Here is a 19,564-nt window from a genome sequence, read left to right on the forward strand (position 1 = left end):
GTGATGGCATCAGCATTCTCGTGGCAGTACCTCGTTAGGTGCTGTGCTGTCGTTTGCCATCAGGAGGGGCTGGAGGAATGACTGCCTTGGCCGCTCCTTCTGAGAGCCCTGCGATAGGGTGGGGAAAATACTCCCGGTCCAGGATTCTCAGGCAGTGTGGGCGTGGCATTTATTCTGCTTTAACTTTTATTGTCAGAAAGATTGAGAATTTTTAGTATTGTTAGTAAAAAAATAGCACGACTAAAGGGTGTTGGGAAAGTGGTGAGATTCCCACTGTAATACAGTGTGATGTGAACAGGGAAAGTAAAATGTTAGAGGCAACAATTTCCTGCCTTCAGAGCTGGTGGGATTTTGTATCTCCTCTCTCTGAGCCCAGTGTGGAGCATGCTTCTTTATAGTTTTTTGCAGCTTTTTCCCCTACAGAATGGTGATCTTGTCTGTGCTTCTTTCTGTGAGCATTGTCAGTGCTGCCAAAAGCTTCAGTTCTTTTAGTTCAGTATTTACTTGTGGTTGAAGTTAATGCTTTAGCTAGTATCCTAGCCCCTGTCACTGCCATACTGCGGTGTTAGATGTATTGGCAATGCTTAGTTACTTAAATGGGTTGTTGTCCACAGGAGATTGTGGTATCTTTTTAAATAGGAAGTTCTGTCTTTAACTCCCTTAACTACTGCTTGTTCAGTCTGAGCCTGTTGTAGCGCTGGGAGCAGCTGTGATGGTGCACCTCTATAGTAGTGATCCAAATACAGTTTATGTTTGGTCCACACAAATTTCTCCTGTTAGCTGAAAGCTGGGGTTTGTCTTAAGCTTTCTTCATATCTAGGAGGCCTTGAGTGACTGTGCTAAGCCTCTGTTCATTCAGCGGTTACCCCCCTTTTTGCACTCTGCTCTGGTGGTGGAGCTCAACTCAGCTTATGACAGTGCCTGCTTTGGACCTTGGGAACTGGCTTTCTACTCTGAACTCGGAGTAGAAATGGCAGCGATGATCCCCTTCACTGCTGCACTAGGAGTGGCCAGAACTGATAGAAGTCCTCTCAGCAACCACTGAATGGCTTATGCTAATCATTGCCCCTGGCTCAGGATGGGGACAGAGCTGAGCTAGCACTACGCATAGGATTAGGTGCCAACAAAGAATATTTGCTCAAGAGCTTCAACTTGCCTTGCTTTTCTGGTTCTTCTATTTAAAGTTGCTAGTACACTTTTTAAAGATTGACCTGCTACACAGACAACACGTGCCTACTTTGAGAACACATTGTTTGAAGAGCGGTGCAGTATCTTGCATATTCATCCCAATTTTGCATTAGGGTGGATTTTCACAGATGATTCTGCATTAGCAATAGACATAGTTACAGCAAATATAACCAGTGGCAAAGGTACATTGTGTGTTCACCTCACGTCTGCTTTGCTGCTATAGCGTAAAGTTAATCTGTAACGAAGTAATTTTGGTGATGAGAAAACCAGGTGTGAAATCAGAATTCCTATAGGATGTGGATTGGGGTTTTTTTATGGCTGGGTACTTGGGTCTGTGAGGAAATGTCGAAGAATGGAAGTGGTATCTACTGAGTTAAGCACAGTGATACCTTGTTTATAACTAGGCAAAGAGTACTTTTCCACGCTGTCCCTTGGTAAATGGTATTCAGCTTTTGCTTGTCTGTGTTAACCTCTTGTGTAAACTGCCTTAGGCAAAGCCTGGTTGCTTACATCAACCGTTCAGAAGTGTTTGACCTTAACAAGGAATTTATTTTATGTATTTATGGAGATAGGTTGGAGGAGATAAAAAATTGACATGATTTCTTTTTAAAACGACAGAGCATTTTAACCAAGCATTTGGAGCATTTCTTGACAGCCCTGAGACAGAGATGTTCTGGTCTGCAATGCAGCTCAATGCCTCTCAGTTATTTCTGTCAGTTTGGTGTAAGGTGTAGGAAACGCTCTTCTGTGCTTGTTTCTGTGGCTGTAGTGCGCAGGTTTGATGAAGACACCATGGGCATTGTGCCTGTGTCACACAGCAAAGAACATTTTCAACTTCAAGTGAAGTGTGACTGGAGGGCTGTTGCAGTGAAGTGGAACGTGATTTCTTTGGCTGAAGCCTCTTGCTTCTGTTTCATGACTCAGTTTCTGCAGACGGAGTAGCACGATGAAATAAGAATGACTGAGGGCTTGGACTGGTACAGAATTACTAGAGAATTTTACCAGCAAGTAGCTGGTTTGGGTTCTAATCTAACCAAAAGACTTGCACCCTGGTGACTGCACGGTGCCCTGCATGAAGTGGGTAGGTGTTTGCACCCCGTCCCAGCTCCACTGTGAAGACCAGCAGTGCCTATGGAAGCCTGGTAGGAGCCCATGCAGAGAGGCCATGAATTGCAAAGGCAAGAAAGCTGAATTACTGCTTTGAGAAGTCCCTGGGTACAACAGCTAGCAATATTCTGGTAAAGGGAACTTGTGTTTCTGTCAAAGTACCAATTATGTGGTTTTGGTAGTAGGCTGTCTCCAGTACTAGCAATCCCACTTCTTCCATGAGTATTCACGTTAGAAAAGGAATATAATGCCATGACTGTGGGAAGAAAACATCACTATTCTCAAGTACGCGGTCTATTTTTAACTCTGAAATTTCTGTGGTGGAAGACTTTTTGCCAAGTAGTTGAGCGTGTCTGTACATACAAACTAAGACTTGGTGGCTGTTTTATCTTGGTGATGGTGAGCTCCTCCACACCATAGTGTGATTTAGTTCTCATTAATGCAAGAAATTTGCTTTATTAGTGCATTACCAGGTCCTGGGTAGCGCAAGTAATGTGTTTGCACGTGACACGCTTTCGCAGGGCTTCTGCAGAGACATCCTCTTGTGGGTAATGTATGTTAGTATGTGTGAGATTTCTTTCTTCTGCTTGTTGCTTTATGTCCCAGATAAAAAAAAAAAAAAATCAGCTCATTTGCCATTTCAGAATAATCACCAGCAACTACTGGGATTAGAAGTTGATTGCTTGGTCATTCTTTGTGTTCTTAGTGCTGCAGTTTGTGCCCTGTACTCTTCAAGGGGTGCTAAGTTTGTTGAAGAAACCTTCTCTAACTGTGGCCATTGTTTTTGGCTTTCAGGTGGTAGGATTTTTAAATTTGTAGCTGGTTGAAAACCTAGCAATTGTTATCCTGTAGGCTTTGTAGCTATTTGTTCTTTTCTTGCTGGTTGACTTTTCAAATTTATTTGAACAGAATGGCTGTAGGAAATGGATGGTTATCTTGATCTTGGTTGTCACAAGTCAGAAAAAATGTCATCTGTAAATATTTAATGAGCCTTTGTGCAACTGACCCATTCAAGAACCGAGTAAGGATGCAGTCACAGGAGTTGCAGCTTCTGTAACCAAGATTTGCAAGGAAAAGTGAGCACCTTTCCTTTGCTAGGCTCTCTGTGACTTACTAGGCTTGTAGTATTGCTAGTGTTTTTCTTTGATATTTAAAGTAAGTGGTGTTTGTTTGGAGCTCTGCCTTAACAACCTCCTCTTTCTTAGCTAGTTTGGTTTCCTGTGTGGGTTTTCTATGTTTTTTCTGTGTGGGCTTTCTACTCCTTTGCAGAGAGGTGACAATGCTTAGTAAAAGAAAGATGAGTTCCCCTCTCTTCTCAGCCCTATCTCCGCAGACAATAAATTTCCACCTTTTTATCTTCTTATAGATTGTTGGTCAATTTTTGCACTGTCCCTGGGTTCTGGAGAGTGAGGCCAAACCCAGTTCAGTCTGTGGTGAGGAAATGGTCTTACACAAAGGCGAAAAGAAAATGCTCTCAGAATTAGATGAGCTGGAATTTAAAAATACTACTAAAGCTGCTCTAAGAGGAAAGTTATGAAACATGGAAAAAAAGACGATTTTCAGCATGCTAGTAACTGTTGAAATTACAAATTTAAATCCTCCAAGCAATATAGAAAAGGTTAGAAGTATAGTTGTATGTGTGTAATGTTCTTGCTGGTTTTGTGGTCCTTTCCACAGTGCCTGATTTCTGGTATAGTGTCCATTTGTGAGTTATCTCATGTGTTGTATGTTGTATTCAGGACACTGAATAATTAATATTCTCTGGAAAGGATTAGTTTAATCCACTTTCATCTCTTCCTTCTTGGTGCCCTGTAGGTTCTGCCCGTTTTTAGCAGAAACTTGCTAATGCAGATTGCCCAGCAAGAACTGGTGCTGCAGCAAATGCTGTTAGTTGGTACCACACAGTGCAAATTGGTCTTATTTCTTTATAAACTCTCAGGTAATTGTTTTAGGAATGTTGAAACTCAAAAATAATATGTAGCTTTGAACACTAATTTTAACAATATGGTAGGAACTGGCCAGTTACTCATTACCAGTTACCAGTGTCTAGTCACTAGTTACCAATATTGGTAACTAGTTTTATATTGGTGAATAGCCCCCAGAAATGGATAGTCTCTGTGTATTAAAATATTTCAGTGGTCTAAGAAATCTTCCAAGATGCTTGTGAATACTCAGCAGCACTGTGTACCACTGTTATAAGAAAGCCCCTGGTGAAGCACAGAGCAGACAGGGACACAAGGTTACATGATGAAGTAGCGTGCTGTTTACCCAAAGTGCCTGATTTACCCCTGAGTGCTTTAACCAAGGGGGAAGGATAGAAGTAAGCACTGTGTAACTTGTTTCCTAAATAAGTATTTCTTCCTGAGAAATGTGTTAGGATGAGAAAGTTCAGCCCAGTACTCTTGGTCAAATACCAGTCCTTAGGAGACACTCATCCTCAGCATGTTCAGCAAATGAAGCTGCAGTCACCCAGTCAGCACCTTCTTTTAAGGTGGTTTTTATTTTGTTGGCTTACAAGGCAAATATAGAATCATATAATCGTTTATGTTGGAAAAGATCTTAAAGATTGTTGAGTCCAACCGTTAAAACTAACACTGCCAAGTCCACCACTAAACTAACTATATCCTTAAGCACCATGTCTACACTAAATACCTCCAGGGATGGTGACTCAGCCACCTCCCTGGGCAGCCTGTTCCAGTGCTTGACAACCCTTTCTGTGAAGAAAGTTTTCCTAATATCCAATCTAAGCCTCCCCTGGTGCAACTTGAGGCCATTTCCTCTTGTCCTGTCACATTACTTGGGAGAAGAGACTGACACATACCAGCAAATCATTAATTCAATGCCCTAGCCTGAAGAAATTCTCTAGTCACAGCAGTAATTTTAGAAGGATCTAATGTCAGCCAACAGAGTGATGGAAAACCTTTTGTTAAATGGATTATCACAAGGCTGCAAAAGCTTTGAAAGTAAAAACACATCCAATGAAAACACTGAGGTTTCTAGATAAGGAACTGACCTTTACAAGTTTCACAATGTGCATCTCTGGACTGGCACAATGTAATTGCTTTGACAACAGTGTCTGGCAGTACCAGGACATAGTACCTCCTCAGGTCAGGCTTGCCACAGTGGTAGGTAGCAATTCAGGCGCTAGTAATTTGGCTTTAGATGTTTTCTGTGCTGTTGAGGGCATATACTGGACTAACTTGTTTCACAAAGACTTAAAAGTCTTTGCAAGAGCTCTTTGGTTGGGGCAGTTAGGGATTTTCCCTTCATATTCTTCACCAACGTTGCTTTTGTTACACTCTTAAAAATAATTTATTTTAAAATCAAACCAAAAAAGATTATTACATTTTAAAGGGACGACCCCAACAAAGTCACTGTTATTTTTCCTCTTTTTGTTGCTGTTGTGCCTGATGGGTGCTGGGGAGTCCTTGGGGCTTTGTTTTCCTCAGGGGGCTAGTCTAGGCTCTCCTTAGCAAGGGCTGTATCACTGAGGCTGCACCAGTCTTTGCTCTGTGGGTAAATGGGAGTGGCATTCTGCAAGAGATGAAGTCTAAATGGGACATCCAGAAATGAGAGACTGTATCAGGAAATCCAGTTACGATTCATGCACGTCACAGCACGGAAGTGGCAAGTGGACTGACCCCCAGAGAAACACCTTTACTGAGTTCCAAGAGCTGAAATAAAGCACTGAAGAATGCCCAGTTTCTGGAATCATAAAGATTTGGCATATTTCATTTTTAATGAGCGATGAAATGTCAGCGTAGTCCTGGCTTGGCATGAAACAGAGCCTTAAAATACCAGAATTTCACATCGATGGGGATTATTTTTACTGCTGGCTGATCAGCACTCTGGAATGGTACTGGTCAGTCCGCAGCGTGCTCAGTGCTGCGGACGTTTAAGGGGAGTTCATTGTAAAACTCCTCCTGTTTTTTACAAGGTCCATTCTGGCATGTCTTTTACAAACAGGTAAACTGTGCTCAGTCAGACCAAATCATGAGTGGCTCCTGATTTTCACGCCTCCTTTTTAACTAAACCAGAACACCCAGTGCCCGGTAACTTCAAACCGTGAACTCGCTGAAGGCTGCTTGAACTCCTTGAAGGCCGAGGGGGGCTGGGGGCTCGTGGCTCGTGGCCGCCCCGGCCCGTTCCCCTCAACGCTCCCCTCGGTACCGAAGCATGACCGGCCTCGTCCCCCTTCCGCCGGGGCGGAACTGTCTCAGCCCGCTGCCGTGGCCCTGGTGGGAGGCCGCTGGCAGACCCGGCCGAACGGCTGGAGCAGAGGCCGCGGGCATCTGGGGAGGGTCCGGCGGGGATCGCACCGCCCCCGGGAGGCCCCGCCGTGCCCTCCTGCAGGCGGCTTGGCGGCGGGCAGCTGCCCGGGCCGGTAGGCGCCGCTGCTCGCCGGGCTGAGCTCCGGCCGCCCGCCCCGGCCCGCCGCCCTCAGACGGCCGCCGCGGCGGGGGCGGGGCGACGCGCGGCGCTGCAGTCTTGTCGCTGTCGCGTTGGCTGCCGCGCCCGTCGCTCCCAGTGCCCCCGGCGCGCCATTGGCCGCACGGGCACGGGGATCTCCCCCCTCGCCTGGACGTACCAGGGAGACCCCGCCCACATTCCACAGCTGGAGCCACGCGGGCGCCGAGCGCCGAGCGCCGATTGGGCCGCGGCCCGCCGGCCTGCCGCGCTCCGCGCTTCGGATTGGCGGCTTCGGCTGCGGGGGCGGGCTGCGGCCGCGGGGCGGGGGGGGGGGCGCGGCGCGCAGCTGGCGGGGTGACCCGCCCGCCCCGGTGCCCGCACACTCCTGGTAGCGGCGGGGACGCGGCCTCAGCGCGGCGTTGGGCCCACCAGCGGGGCGGGGAGCGGAGGACGAGCGAGCGGCTCCGCGGCCTATGGGAGCGGGCGGCGCGGCGTGAGCTGGGCGCCGCGGGTGGGCAGGGGGCAGGCGAGAGGGCGGCGGATCTACCGGCGAGGGTGCCCCGTTGCTCGCGGCCGCCATGGAGGTGTGCGAGAACGGCGGGGAGCAGCCGCTGCTGCACTGGGACCGCAAGCTGAGCGAGCTGTGCGAGCCCGCCGACCCCGACACCCTGCTGTGCCACACGGTGAGAGCGGCGGGCAGGCGCCGGGGCCGCGACCGTGGGGCGGCTGCCGGGACCGCTGCCCGGCGGGAGCCGCCGGGCGGGCGGGGGTGGGGCGGCTGCGGCGGACCCCGCGGGCGGCCGCGTTTGGGGGGCCGTGCCGAGAGTCGTCGTGTCGGGCGGCCCGGGCCTCCCCCTGGGGCTGGGGGTCCCAGCGGGCGCGGAGGCCGGTGCCAGGCGGCCAGGGGCGCCGGGGCCGTAGGTCTTCGGCTGGCAGGTGCCGGCCCGCCGCCTCTCCGCGGCCCTCCCCCACCCGCGGGCCCGGGTCCCGTGGCAGCGAGGGGCCCCCGGGCGGGCGTCGGGGCCGCGGCTCGCCTCGTCCGTCCCGGGTGCCGCAGCTTCCTGCCGGGCGCGGTGCTGGCAGCTCCGGGGTCCCGCGGCCCGCCCGCCGTCCCGGTCTCCCTCCGCGGGCCGGAGCCCAGCCCGGGCCTCGCCGCTTCCCCGGTGCGGGCCCCGCTCCTCCCCGCCGGGGCCCCGCTTCCCCCTCGGCGCTGCCCGCTTCTCCCGGCGCCGCCTCCCAGAGTCGCCGGCCGTGTCCGCCGCTCCAAAGCGGAGCTCCCTCCGCACCGTCCTGGCCTCCCCCCGCGCAGGAAGGAAGCGGCGGAGGGGCCGGCTGCGGCCGGGGCGGCGGCGGGAGCCGAGGGGCTCGCTTCACCCCGGCGCTCAGGGGTGGTCTTTAGCCTTCGTGCCGGTGTCGGAAAAGTTTGCTGTCCCGTAAGACGTGCTATGGCGGGTCTCTTAAAGACGTCCGTGAAGTCCTTGCTTCAGTGGCTGAAGGGTTAGAGCATCAAGTTTTGCTGATTGTTTACGATTTTTTTTAGCTGGAGTCCCCAGATTTTTTTGTTGTGCAGAATGCATAGTTAGGGCTGTCTCAAGGGAATGTGTCTTACATCTGCTCGGTTGTTCCTCTGTTAACCTGGAAGCTTTTTGCAAGCACTGAGATACAGCTTTATAAAGCTGTGTTAGGTGCACATCCCAAGTGCAAGTGAGCCGGCCTGCTTGGGGACGGCGTGTGCAGGACTCCTGGCCCGCTGTGCAAGGCACGGGGCGGGACGGCTTGGTGCAGCCGTTGAGCCCGTGATGGGATGGAGACCCGGTGTAACATGGTGGTGGTGGCCGGTGTGCAGCAGAGCACCTGGGGAAAAGTGCTTGGCAGGTGCTGGCACATGCTCTGCCTTGGGCTCTTGCACCTAAGGGTGAGTGATGTGCAACTACAGTCACGTCCCAGAGAGGGACCGGCCTCTTCTTGTGGGAGCAGTGGTGATCCCACCGCACGATGTGTGGTGAGGCAGTGTGCAGGCACTGGCAAAGATCTTGGTGTTAGTCTTGAAAGGCAAACAAGGAAAATCTTATTTGCTGTGTACAGTACACAGTGGCCTTACTGATCCGGGATCACGTCCATCACAAGCTCCAAACCTTGTTTCAGCAGGAAGCGAGTCTGCTGCACGAGTGACTGTCTTTGAATGTTGTTTGGCTTCTTTGTCTTTGAAAATTCTTGGACTTTCTTGCGCAATGTGTATCTTCTGGGGAAAAGCAATCATATGTTATGCTGGGTTGTTTTTTTTTAAAGAGCTAGAAGGAGCACTTAGCAAGGGAAAGCTCTTCTTTCAGACAGGTTTTTTTCATGTGTTTTTGCTTTAACAAGACACATTATTTAACGAGATGAATGTTATGAAAGAAATGGGAGGCTCTTTGGAGAGTGTTCCTGCTCAAATTTTATGTTTGTGCTGGCATGCTTCTTCCTGCTTTGTTTAGATCCTTGTGATGAGAATGGAGTTGACTCTCTTTAACTTTTGTTTTCTTATTTAGTGTTCCCTTATTTTTTCTTAATTAGTGTCCTGAGGGATATCTTGTGCTTAGGCTTGAACTTGTGGCTGCAGTGACTTAGATATGTGTGTTTTGTGCCCTGTTTCAAGGAGCCTGGGACTTGGTTTTAAGTGTAGCTTGAGAAACAAAACTTCCATCCACCAGACAGCCAGGGTATGTGGTGCTTTGCCCTCTGCTCTTCTCAAGTGTTATTGGGGATTTTAAACTTCAAATGCTATGATGATGTCTTTGTTGTGAGAGGCAGCGCATAACTGGGTCTGCGAAAACTTGGGCTATGACCCCCTTTTTTGGGAGTGACGGTCTACCTTGATTTGTTTGTGTGATCTTTTTTGGTTGTTTTTAGGAGTTTAAGACTTCTTCAGGGATTGTCTAGAAGTCAAATAAAAAGTATGAAATCAATGTATCTTTTTGCGTTGTTTTTGGAATTCTTTTGAAAGAAGCAATCAGTAAAAAAAAAGGCTACTAAATGCTGTGGATAAAGTAGGTATAGTGAGGTATTAGGATCTTTAGAGGCAAAAAGTAGTTTTCTGAAATTAACATTCTTGGGGGCGGGGGGGGGATGGGGGAGAGCATATGTTTCTGCCTGTTGAACTTTTTTATTTTGCAAAGTGCCTCCTGCTATGTGGAGGAAAACACTGTACTTGATATCATGAAACACAAGTTCTTCATTTACCTCTGGCCAAAACTTCATAGAATCAGTTTAAAAAATAAAAAAACGAAACCCTCTAGATGAAACATCTGTTCTTCTACTGGCTTATGCTTTTCATCTGGGAGGACTGGTTTGACCCAGCTGTTTCTACAGTGTCTGTAAACTTACTGCAGGGTGTTTCTGAAAAGACTGAGGTGATGAGAAGACTCTCCTATGCTCCTGCCTGCACAAGTGCCCACCACCTGTGCTGTCATCCTTATGGCCTCATGGCATCTTGGTCTTTGCACAGTCCCAAGGTGTCCCATAGCTGGATGTGCCAGTCTCCATTCATGGAAACTTCTTGGGATAGTCATGCAGCCCTAGGAGTGTGAGCGGAACTGGTGAGAGGGAGGAGGGAGAAGATGAGGATGGTGGAGGGGAGAACTTACAAGCAGGAAGAGGGATCACTGTCCTGTGGCAGTCAGACCCTTGTTTGCAGAAAGGCGAAGCTGAGAATACTATGCCAGCTGCCTTTTGTGTATTTTAAGTTAAATTTTAACCTTTTTATGACCATAGAGGCTGTTCCTGGGTCTAGTTGATTTGAAGCTAGTACGCAAGTGTGAAAGTATGCATACGCTTAAAAACTTGACCTCTATTTTAAACTGTTCCAACCTGCCTTAATTACCAGGGCTGAAATTCAGTCTCCTGGGGATTTACATTTCTCTTTAACAGCTGATGATTTCAGCAGCACCTGAAGCCATGTGAGGAGTGGTTCCCTCACTCAGCTGGTGCTGTCTATGATACCATCAGCTGCGCTGGCAGAAAGTGGGACCTCGAGCTGCTCAGCTCTGGTGTTGGCAGGCAGCAGTCCTTGAGGTGGCTCATTAAAAGTCTTCATAGTTTACGGTAATCACCTGGATACCAGATAGCTTTATAGTGGTTATTTTTCCAGTGTGCCTTAGTTTCCTGTCTAAGAAAAGGCTGAAAGGTTTCCCAGAGGTGTGTTCATGGTATATGTGATGTGTCTGCATATATAATCTTTACGTGCTCTGTAGCTTGTTATGATTGTGTGTTGGTCATACTATAAGCTGGCATTATGCAAGGCATTATTATTAGTATATGCTTTTGCTTTTTCCTGGCAGCCAAGCAGAAAGGAAGCACAAAGTCTGCCACTACCCACAGGGAGCAGAAGCATGGCCAGGTTGGAGACACTTCACCTTCTTGCTGCTGCAGTTAACTTCCTGTAGCATGCAGGCAGGCTAGGAGCGAGAGAGCTCTGCTTGCGGCTGTGGTTGGAGTTGATCCGCAGTTGTACGTGGCCCAGCTGGGACATCTTCAGTGACAAATCTGAGATGTGATGTAGATTGATAAGTCTGACAAACACACTGTGAAATGCCACCTACCTGTCCCATTGATGTATGGGAACTGAAAAGCAGCTGGTTCTTATGAGCCTTTGACATGTAAAACCTCCTTATTTAATAGTGAGAAGGCAGTCTTTTTCTTTTTTTTTTTTTTTTAATCCCACTTTCATGGTTATTTTAACACATTAGCAGCTGGTTGCTGCTTCTGGATGGTAGCAAAATGCAGCTCAACATAAGTATGACTCGGGTCTTGGCATGGCAGATACAGAACTGCACCTGCTCTGCAGGTACGTCAGGGCAGCGGCTGGCTTAAATATTTAGGTCTAAATTCCCAGATGTCATGTCCTGAGTGTATTGATGATGAGTGGTTAACTAGAAGATACTTCAAATATTAAGTAGTCTAAACTGCTTATTTTTGAAAGAGCCCGACTATTGAACTTGAAGCTCATATAAAAAAATTGAAACACCTCAAATAACCTATTGCTGATGCCATTGTCTGAGCAGTGTTTGAGCTCAGCAAGCCTGTTGCTGTGTTGCTGGTGATGCTGTGGGCAGCTCAGCCCTGGAATATGGGTGCAGCGTAGGTTGGCATGAGTGGTGGAGGTGTCCCAGGCCTCGGCTACCAAATTGCTATCTCCCTGCAAGAGCAAAAACAAAGTGATCAGCTCCTGAAGATTAGTGTTCAGTGGTGTCGGAGTTCAGGGTTGTGATCATTATCTCAGACAAGTTGGGGAAACTTTGAGCTGGCCTTCTTTCCTCAGATAAAAATTGCCCATTACAAGCTTCTGAACCTCACTGGAAGCTTGCTGTGACTAATTTCCTCTGCCACAAAAATGATGGTCGCTCTGTTACTTGGTGTTCTGATGACTTCTGCAGAAATGCTGTCTCAGCTGTCAGGGATTGCTTCTAGTTTTCGGCGTACAGCAGTGGTGATAATTAATTTAAATGGATGACAATGCTTGATTTTTACAATCTGTGTATTTAATTAGAAGTTGCAGTTGCTGCAGCATGTATGGATGTGGAGCTGACTGTGTCTTGTTTTCTGGTGGCTGCATGTAGCTGTCTAAAATCTGTTGTCAGTAGAGTTTGATCAGTTTTTAAGGGGGGAGGAGATGCTTTGTTTATTTGAAAGTGGAGTTTGGCCTGTTGCCCACTGACCAGGAAGCTGAAATCTCTTGACATCTCTTTTCTTCTTGATACACCTGCATATGGAGGACCAGACAGCTAACTAGGTGACATATTTTTAAAGTCAGTACTTCCAAGGATTTTGCCAAAATCCATCAGTAAAAAGGGGAAATGTGAAAATCAGATTTTTGAATAGTTGTATATAGACTTTGTACAAAGCAGTGGTGTTAAATTTTGAGAACGGGTTTCCATTTAAAGAAAAAGTCAGGGTCACAACTGCTGAACAGCAGAACTAGTTGTATTTAGTGCATTGTACTGAAAGGCACACCCCACCTGGTGTGTTCCCAAATTTGAATAAGAAAACCACCCCTTTGCCAAGGGACATGTCAAGTACTGGTAACGGGTCTAAATGATCTACAGTTCCTCTAAAAGCTGAGATGAACACAAGTGGGATACTTTGAAACTTTACCCTCCCGTTTTCTGATAGTTAAAATTAGAAAAATAAAGATACTGAGCTGCTGGCTGGTTTCATTTGGATGGGCTGTAACTGTATAGTGAAGTACTTGATCCGCAGTGGCGATGGGAGCTGGAAAAAATGTTAGCCTGTCCTGGGACTCTCTTTGAAGTGTGGTAGATAAGAATGAGCCAGTGTTTAATGTACAAAAACAGTATTTTTTTTCCTGATGGATGTGGGCTGATCTGCACTATCCTCTGTGAGTTTCCTTACTTTGGAAAGCCAGTTAAGTGTGGAGCAGGTCATATGTGATAATTGTGGTAAAAGAATTTCATTCATGGTGTTACCAGACAGGGTTTTCCTGTGTCTGGAGTTGCTGAAGTTATCTACAGGGATGGGGGGAACTTGTGCTCTTTGCAGGTCTTTGTTCTGTGAAGACTCCCTTTGGCGTCTTTCATAGCTGGAGGTTAAGTAAGCTTCCTTTATTCCTGAGGTGAAAGGGGTGACCAGTTTTTTATTAAAACAGTTTCACTTTTTAGGATCATCTGTCTGTGAAGGAGGCTGACCTGACTTTGCTGCAGATCCCAGATGGGGGTGTGGAGTTTGATTTGATCTGTGTCCCTCTTGCTCTCTGATGGACTGACTTCAGCTGCAGCAGTTCAGGCTGCTTGGGTGGAATGTAGGAATGTTGTCAGAACATGCAGGGATGAGATGAAGACAGCTAAGGTCCATTTAGAATTAAATCTGGCAAAGTATGTCGAAGACAACAAGAAGAGCTTCAAAGTACATCAGTAGGAAAAGGATGACTAGGGGAAACGTGGGCCTGCTACTGAATGAGGTGGGTGCCCTGGTGTTGAAGGACACAGAGAAGGTGGAGTTTATGAATGCACCTTTGCTTCAGTCTTTACAGCTAAGGTCAGCCCTCAGGAATCCCAGACCCTGGGAACAAGAGAGAAGGTCTGGAGAAAGGAAAACTTTCCCTTGGTTGTGAAAGATAGGATTAGAGATCATTTAGGGAAGCCTGACACCCACAAATCCATGGGCCCTGATAGCATGCACCCCCAAGTGCTGAGGGAGCTGTCAGATGTTATTGCTGAGCCACTCAGCATCATCTTTGAAAGCTCATGGAGTAGAGGAGAGGTGCCTGAGGACTGGAGGAAATCCAGTGTCACTCCAGCCTTCAAAAAAGGCAAGAAGGTGCACCCAGGAAACTACAGGCCAGTCAGCCTCACCTCTGTCCCTAGAAAGGTGATGGAACAGCTCATCCTGGAGGTCGTGTCTAAGCATGTGGAGGAATGTGGAGGAAAAGAGGGTTATCTGGGTAGGCAACATGGATTCACCAAGGGGAAATCATGCCTCACCGACCTGATAGACTTCTGTGATGGAGCGAATGTCTGGCTAGGTGAGGGAAGAGTGGTAAACGCTGTCTGCCTTGACCTCAGCAAGGCCTTTGACACTGTCTCCCATAGCATCCTCATAGGTAAGCTCAGGCAGTGTGGGTTGGATGAGTGGGCAGCGAGCTGGGCTGAGAACTGGCTGAATGGCAGAGCTCAGAGGGCTGTGACCAGCAGCACGGAGTCCAGCTGGGGGCCTGTAGCCAGTGGTGTTCCCCGGGGATCAGCACTGGGTCCGGTCCTGCTCAACTGACCATCAATGACCTGGATGCAGGGACAGAGTGTGCCCTCAGCAAGTTTGCTGAAGATACAGAGCTGGGAGGAGCAGGTGATACAGGTGATACACCAGGGGCTGCGCTGCCATTCAGCGAGACCTGGACAGGCTGGAGCATTGGGCAGAGAGGAACCTGATGGAGTTCACCAAAGGCAAGTGTAGGGTCCTGCCCCCAGGGAGGAACAGCCCCACGCACCAGCGCAGGCTGGGGCTGACCTGCTGGGAGGCGGCTCTGCGGAGAAGGACCTGGGAGTCCTGGTGGACAGCAAGTTGCCCACGAGCCAGCCGTGTGCCCGTGTGGCCAAGGTGGCCAGTGGGACCCTGGGGTGCATCAGGAGGAGCGTGGCCAGCAGGTGAGGGAGGTGATCCTGCCCCTCTGCTCTGCCCTGGTGGGGCCGCACCTGGAGTGCCGTGCCCAGTGCTGAGCTCCCCAGTTCAAGGGAGACAGGGAACTGCTGGGGAGGGTCCAGCAGAGGGCTGCCAAGGTAATTGGGGGACTGGAGCATCTCCCTCGTGGGGAAAGGCTGAGAGAGCTGGGCCTGTGGAGCCTGGAGAGGAGAAGGCTGAGGGGATCCTATCAGTGTCTACTAATATCTTAAGGGCGAGTGCCAGGAGGATGGGGCCAGGCTCTTTTCAGTGGTGCCCAGTGACAGGGCAAGGGGCAACGGGCACAAATTGTGACACAGGAATTTCCATCTGAATATGAGGAAAAGCTTCTTTACTTTGGGGATGACAGAGCACTGGAAGAGGCTGCCCAGAGAGGCTGTGGGGTCTCCTTCTCTGGAGACATTCAAAACCTGCCTGGATGTGACTGTGCAACCTGCTGTGGGTGAGCCTGCTTTAGCAGGGGAGTTGGACCAGATGATCTCCAGAGATCCCTGGTAACCCCAAGCATTCTGTGATTTTCACTTGATTTCTTCTCCTATGCAAATCTGCCTTTATGCATTTTCTTGTACACTGTGAGATCAGATCATCTTTGTGCCAGCTGTGACAAAATTAAAATAAATACAAAAATAAAGAGGCCTTTGACCAATGTACCACCGCTTTGACTGCCTCTTTGCTTGTCTCTGTTTCTTGCTGTGTGGCTGTCACCTGTAACACCACCTGGCAAAGCCACTTGGTGTCTGAGCTGTCTGGCAGGGAAGTAGCTACTGCAGAATAACATTGCTTCAGTGCTTTAGGTGCCACTGTGTGCAGCAGGACTGTACTGTCATGGCACAAGATGGTGCCCCTGGGCTTGAGGGGCTTATAGGCTTCCCTTTAACAGTTGGTTTTTTTTCAGAGCTGTGCTAGCATGGTTGTGCTCATCTTTGTTATGGCAGGACCAGGGGGATGTCTGCTTGGTAAGCTGGTACCTTGTCAGCAGCATGGCTCCCATGGCCCTGCTCATGCAAGGGCTGCAGATCTACCCAGAACTGTGAGTAGGGACTGAGGCACCTAGCTTGGGCTGTGTCTTGCTAGCTGCTCATCCCTCCAGAGCTGCGTGGTCTGTGTCGCCATGGTGCCCCAGCTACCGAAGTACCTCTGAGATACTTGGTTGTTGCTTTGAAAGTGAAGAGATGGTCCTTTGAGAGTAGCTCGCTGACCGGGCAAGTTACCTTGTTGGTTCTGCACTTGCAGATAGATGCTGCTCTTTTGTGCTGTTTCCAAATACCAGGCCCTGCTGTCCTTAGTGATATCTGTATTCCTTCCTCCCTGCATTCCCAAAAGCTGTTTTCTTGTTGCTTTGTAATACATGGTTTAAACAGCAATCACTTGTTCCCTCTGTCTTGGGCTGCTTCTTTCCCTTTTGGAGAAGGATTTTTCTGTGGGTGAGACTCGAGTAACTACTGATAGCTGGTCAGATAGGATGACTAACCTAGCTTGGTGGCGTTTTTCACAGGCTGTATTGGTTGCCTACCCTGAGCTTACAAGGCTCTTCCTTTAACTCCTCAGATTCCTTGGAGCAGCTTTCTTTTTCCAGGGGAGATTGGCTTCTGGATTGGTCCCCAAGAGGCTCTTTTACAGTAGAGCTCTGCATCTGCTTTTTCAAGGAGGGCACATTCATTTCTGCTGTTGCTTCCCATTCATCTCTCTCTGAATCATGGAGATGAAAAATCGGTACTATTTGGATGCCCTTTGGCTGTGCTTTTTCTGGGTTACAAGACCTGACAGTGCAGTTCTGCACCTGGACATAACCACAGGCTGTTGTGGCAGCTGCCTGGGAACTCATCCAGTTTTAAAATTACTTTCTTGCAAGAAATTAGCTTTCGGGGGTATCAGTTTCCTGATGCAGCTTACCATGTAGCAGCCCAGATGCTGATGTGAGAGGGCAGGTAGGAATATTTGGCTGGGGAAGGGGTGGCGGAACAATATTTTGGCCTAAAGGAATGTGCTGTGGGAATAGTCTGGGTGACTTTATGGGTTGTGCTTAGATGTAATCCTGATGTGTGCATGTGTGTGTTTTATTTGATACCAGTGAACTGTTATTTGGATGTCACTGGAAAGAAAGGAGATTACCTGGAGGGAGGCAGTTGTTCAGGGATGAATAGGAAAAAGGGTTGTTTGGGAAGAGTATGTGTATATAGCAAGAGAAATGGACAGACCTGAGGCTCAAAGAAGCACTGATGCTGGGACTGGTTGATGGTAGTGCCACCCCCCCGTGATGCTGAGTGTTGGTGACAAGTGGAGGCTGTCTTGGATGATACATTTTTTTTTTTCTTGTATAAATGTGAAAGAAACAGTGTGTGAAAAATAAACTTGGCTTAGGGCCATGTTTTTACTGGCAAATATGTTACCCTTTCACCTCACTTAAGCAAGTAATAGACAGTAAAGACAACAAGTCAGAAGTGGTGAGGTTTAATAAAGTGTAGCAGAGGTGGGCATCATGTCCGCTGTCTCCAGTCTGAGATGCTGAGCTCTTTATAGCAGGGACTGTCATTATCTTTGTGAGCTGTAAAACATAGCTTGCAACTGCAGAAGAGAGAGCTATCAAACTGAGTTATATCTCAGTGTTAAATGCATACAGGAAAGATATAAATGCTCTATCAAGTAAGGAGTGCTCCCTCTCATGAGAGAGAGTTGGGAATCAGAAAAGGCAATGTGAGGAAAAAAAGGAAAGGCTGGTTAACTGGGAGAGGCCTGAATTACTAGAGGTGCTCCCATAGCTGCCATCTATCCAAATGTGTAGCTTAATAGTGCCAGTGACCTCTCTGTGCCTTGGAAACTACTCACTTTTTTTTTTTGCCATCTGCTGCTAACTGGCTTTCAATCTTCTGTACGTGATCTGGCTCTGCTGTGGTGACAAGCAAAACCCTAATGGAAAAATGTGACACCCACTTCATCTCTTCCTTCTCTGTCAGGGAAAGACATTCCCCTGCAGCCATGCTGGGGCTGGCTTTGTCCTTTCACACAATCTGTTAGAGCAGCCTGGTCTCTGTTTCTCGCCCCATATGACTGATAACCTCTCGGGGATCTTTGGGCAGGTGCCTTAGGGAACTTGAGGCCTTCCTGTCCTGAGCAGAGATGCAGGAGGAAAGCGAGTTGGTGTTGGTGGAGGCTCTGCCCTGTAGTGTAGGGGTGAAGAGCTATATTGCTGATACACTGCAGTGGCTCACCTGGAGCTGTACATGCTGGGCTCACTCCTCTCCTGCAGCTCTGCTGGGACAAGCCCTGGCTGTTTGGTGACACCCTGGAGGACGTATCTCCCAGTGCTTGCTGGGGTTGAGATTGTCTGCAGAGGTAAGGTGTGTGTTCCCTTGTGTGCGATGGGCTAATCCCCAACAGAGAGGGGGAAGGTTACTTGCCCTGCACTGAAGATGTTGAATGCTGCCATGATTTTGGATGTGAGCAGGGTCTTAAGTTTGTGACAAAATACTTTTAAGCATGTGGTGGCTTGAAAACATCTTTAAATTGCTGAGATGTACAGTATCCTGTTTAATCTTCCTTCTCCAAAGTTTGGATGTTCTGATGTGAAGGCTTGCAGAAAAGAGTGGAAAAAATAGGCAGGCTCTTTACAGCACTGTATGACAGGAGGATGAGAGAAAACGGACATCAGCTGAAGTGGGAGAGATTCACACTGGTGAGGAAGAGCTGCTTCGTTGTTGGCACTGTAGCTGGGTGCTGGAGCAGGCTGCCCGGAGGGACTGCACAATCTCCTTCAAAGATCTTAAGACTTGACTGGATAAAGTCCTGAGTAACCTGGTCTGAGTTTAGTGCTGACCCTGCTTGGCCAGTAGGCTGGGATGGAGACCACCTGAGCCCTCTTCTAGCTGGAGCTGTGCTGCAGTTCCTTCCATAACAGTCCTGGACCCAAGGCACTGCCTTGCTCAGGTTTAGATACAGCATTGCTAGGCAGTAGTCTGATCCCCAGGTTTTTCATGTCCCTGTTAAACTACTGAATGATTGAGGCTGCTTGGTTTTGCTGACTTTTGTTAGGAAACTTTTCTGATGACCACAGTTTCATAGAGGTAGTGCTTTTGGTGGGTATTTTTTGCAGTTCTGGTTTGGATTTACTGAATGGGGAGAAGGACAACTGAACTGAGTTCCAGCTGTCCTGAGCAAATGCTTGTTTCTGTGCATACATTTTCCTTCTGTGCAGCACACATGATGTGCAGAGTGGTGTGTTAGACTTGTAGTTTGTTTATGCACCTGTAATTTTGTTCAAGATTATCTTGATAAAATTCTGGGCACCTTACCTACTTCCTCTTCTGTCATATGATGTGACTTTGTAAGAGCCTATACTATTTGTTTTAAGGGTGTTTGTCTTGATGCGACCTCCTGCCTATAAGGGTTGGCTACTATCTATGTTATTTCCTTTTTGTGGCTAACCCTGAAACTGTAGGTATGTGGAGAGACCACCCTGTGTAGCAGTTTGTGTGACTAGCTTGGAGGAGGTTTTTTAGACCTAAAACTTGAAAAAACAGCCAACAAAAAACCCCACCCCAAATAAAACAAAACCCGAAGCCCTGAATACAAAGCAGGTCTCTGTTCCTTTACCCCTGCAGTCCTGAAGCAAATTTTGTGCACAATGAGAAGCTTATTCCAAGACTGCTTTTTTCCCAATGGCTTATAGGTTCTTCTGTCGGCTTCAGTAATC

At 48.3% G+C, this 19,564-nt stretch overlaps 1 protein-coding gene across 2 annotated transcripts in view; it reads left to right on the plus strand.

Moving 5' to 3' along the window:
• Positions 1 to 7,071: 7,071 nt before the first annotated feature.
• Positions 7,072 to 19,564, plus strand: part of CREB3L2 (cAMP responsive element binding protein 3 like 2) — an 85,616-nt gene continuing 73,123 nt past the window's right edge. The window contains exon 1 of one of the 2 annotated variants that reach the window (XM_055807385.1): positions 7,072 to 7,388. In XM_055807385.1, coding sequence (XP_055663360.1) covers positions 7,284 to 7,388 — 105 coding nt within the window. In that variant the 5' untranslated portion in view covers positions 7,072 to 7,283. The remainder of the gene's footprint in view (positions 7,389 to 19,564) is intronic. The other variant, XM_055807384.1, reaches the window with a different exon arrangement.

This window comes from Falco peregrinus, chromosome 6, assembly GCF_023634155.1.
Source record: "Falco peregrinus isolate bFalPer1 chromosome 6, bFalPer1.pri, whole genome shotgun sequence".
NCBI lineage: Eukaryota > Metazoa > Chordata > Aves > Falconiformes > Falconidae > Falco > Falco peregrinus.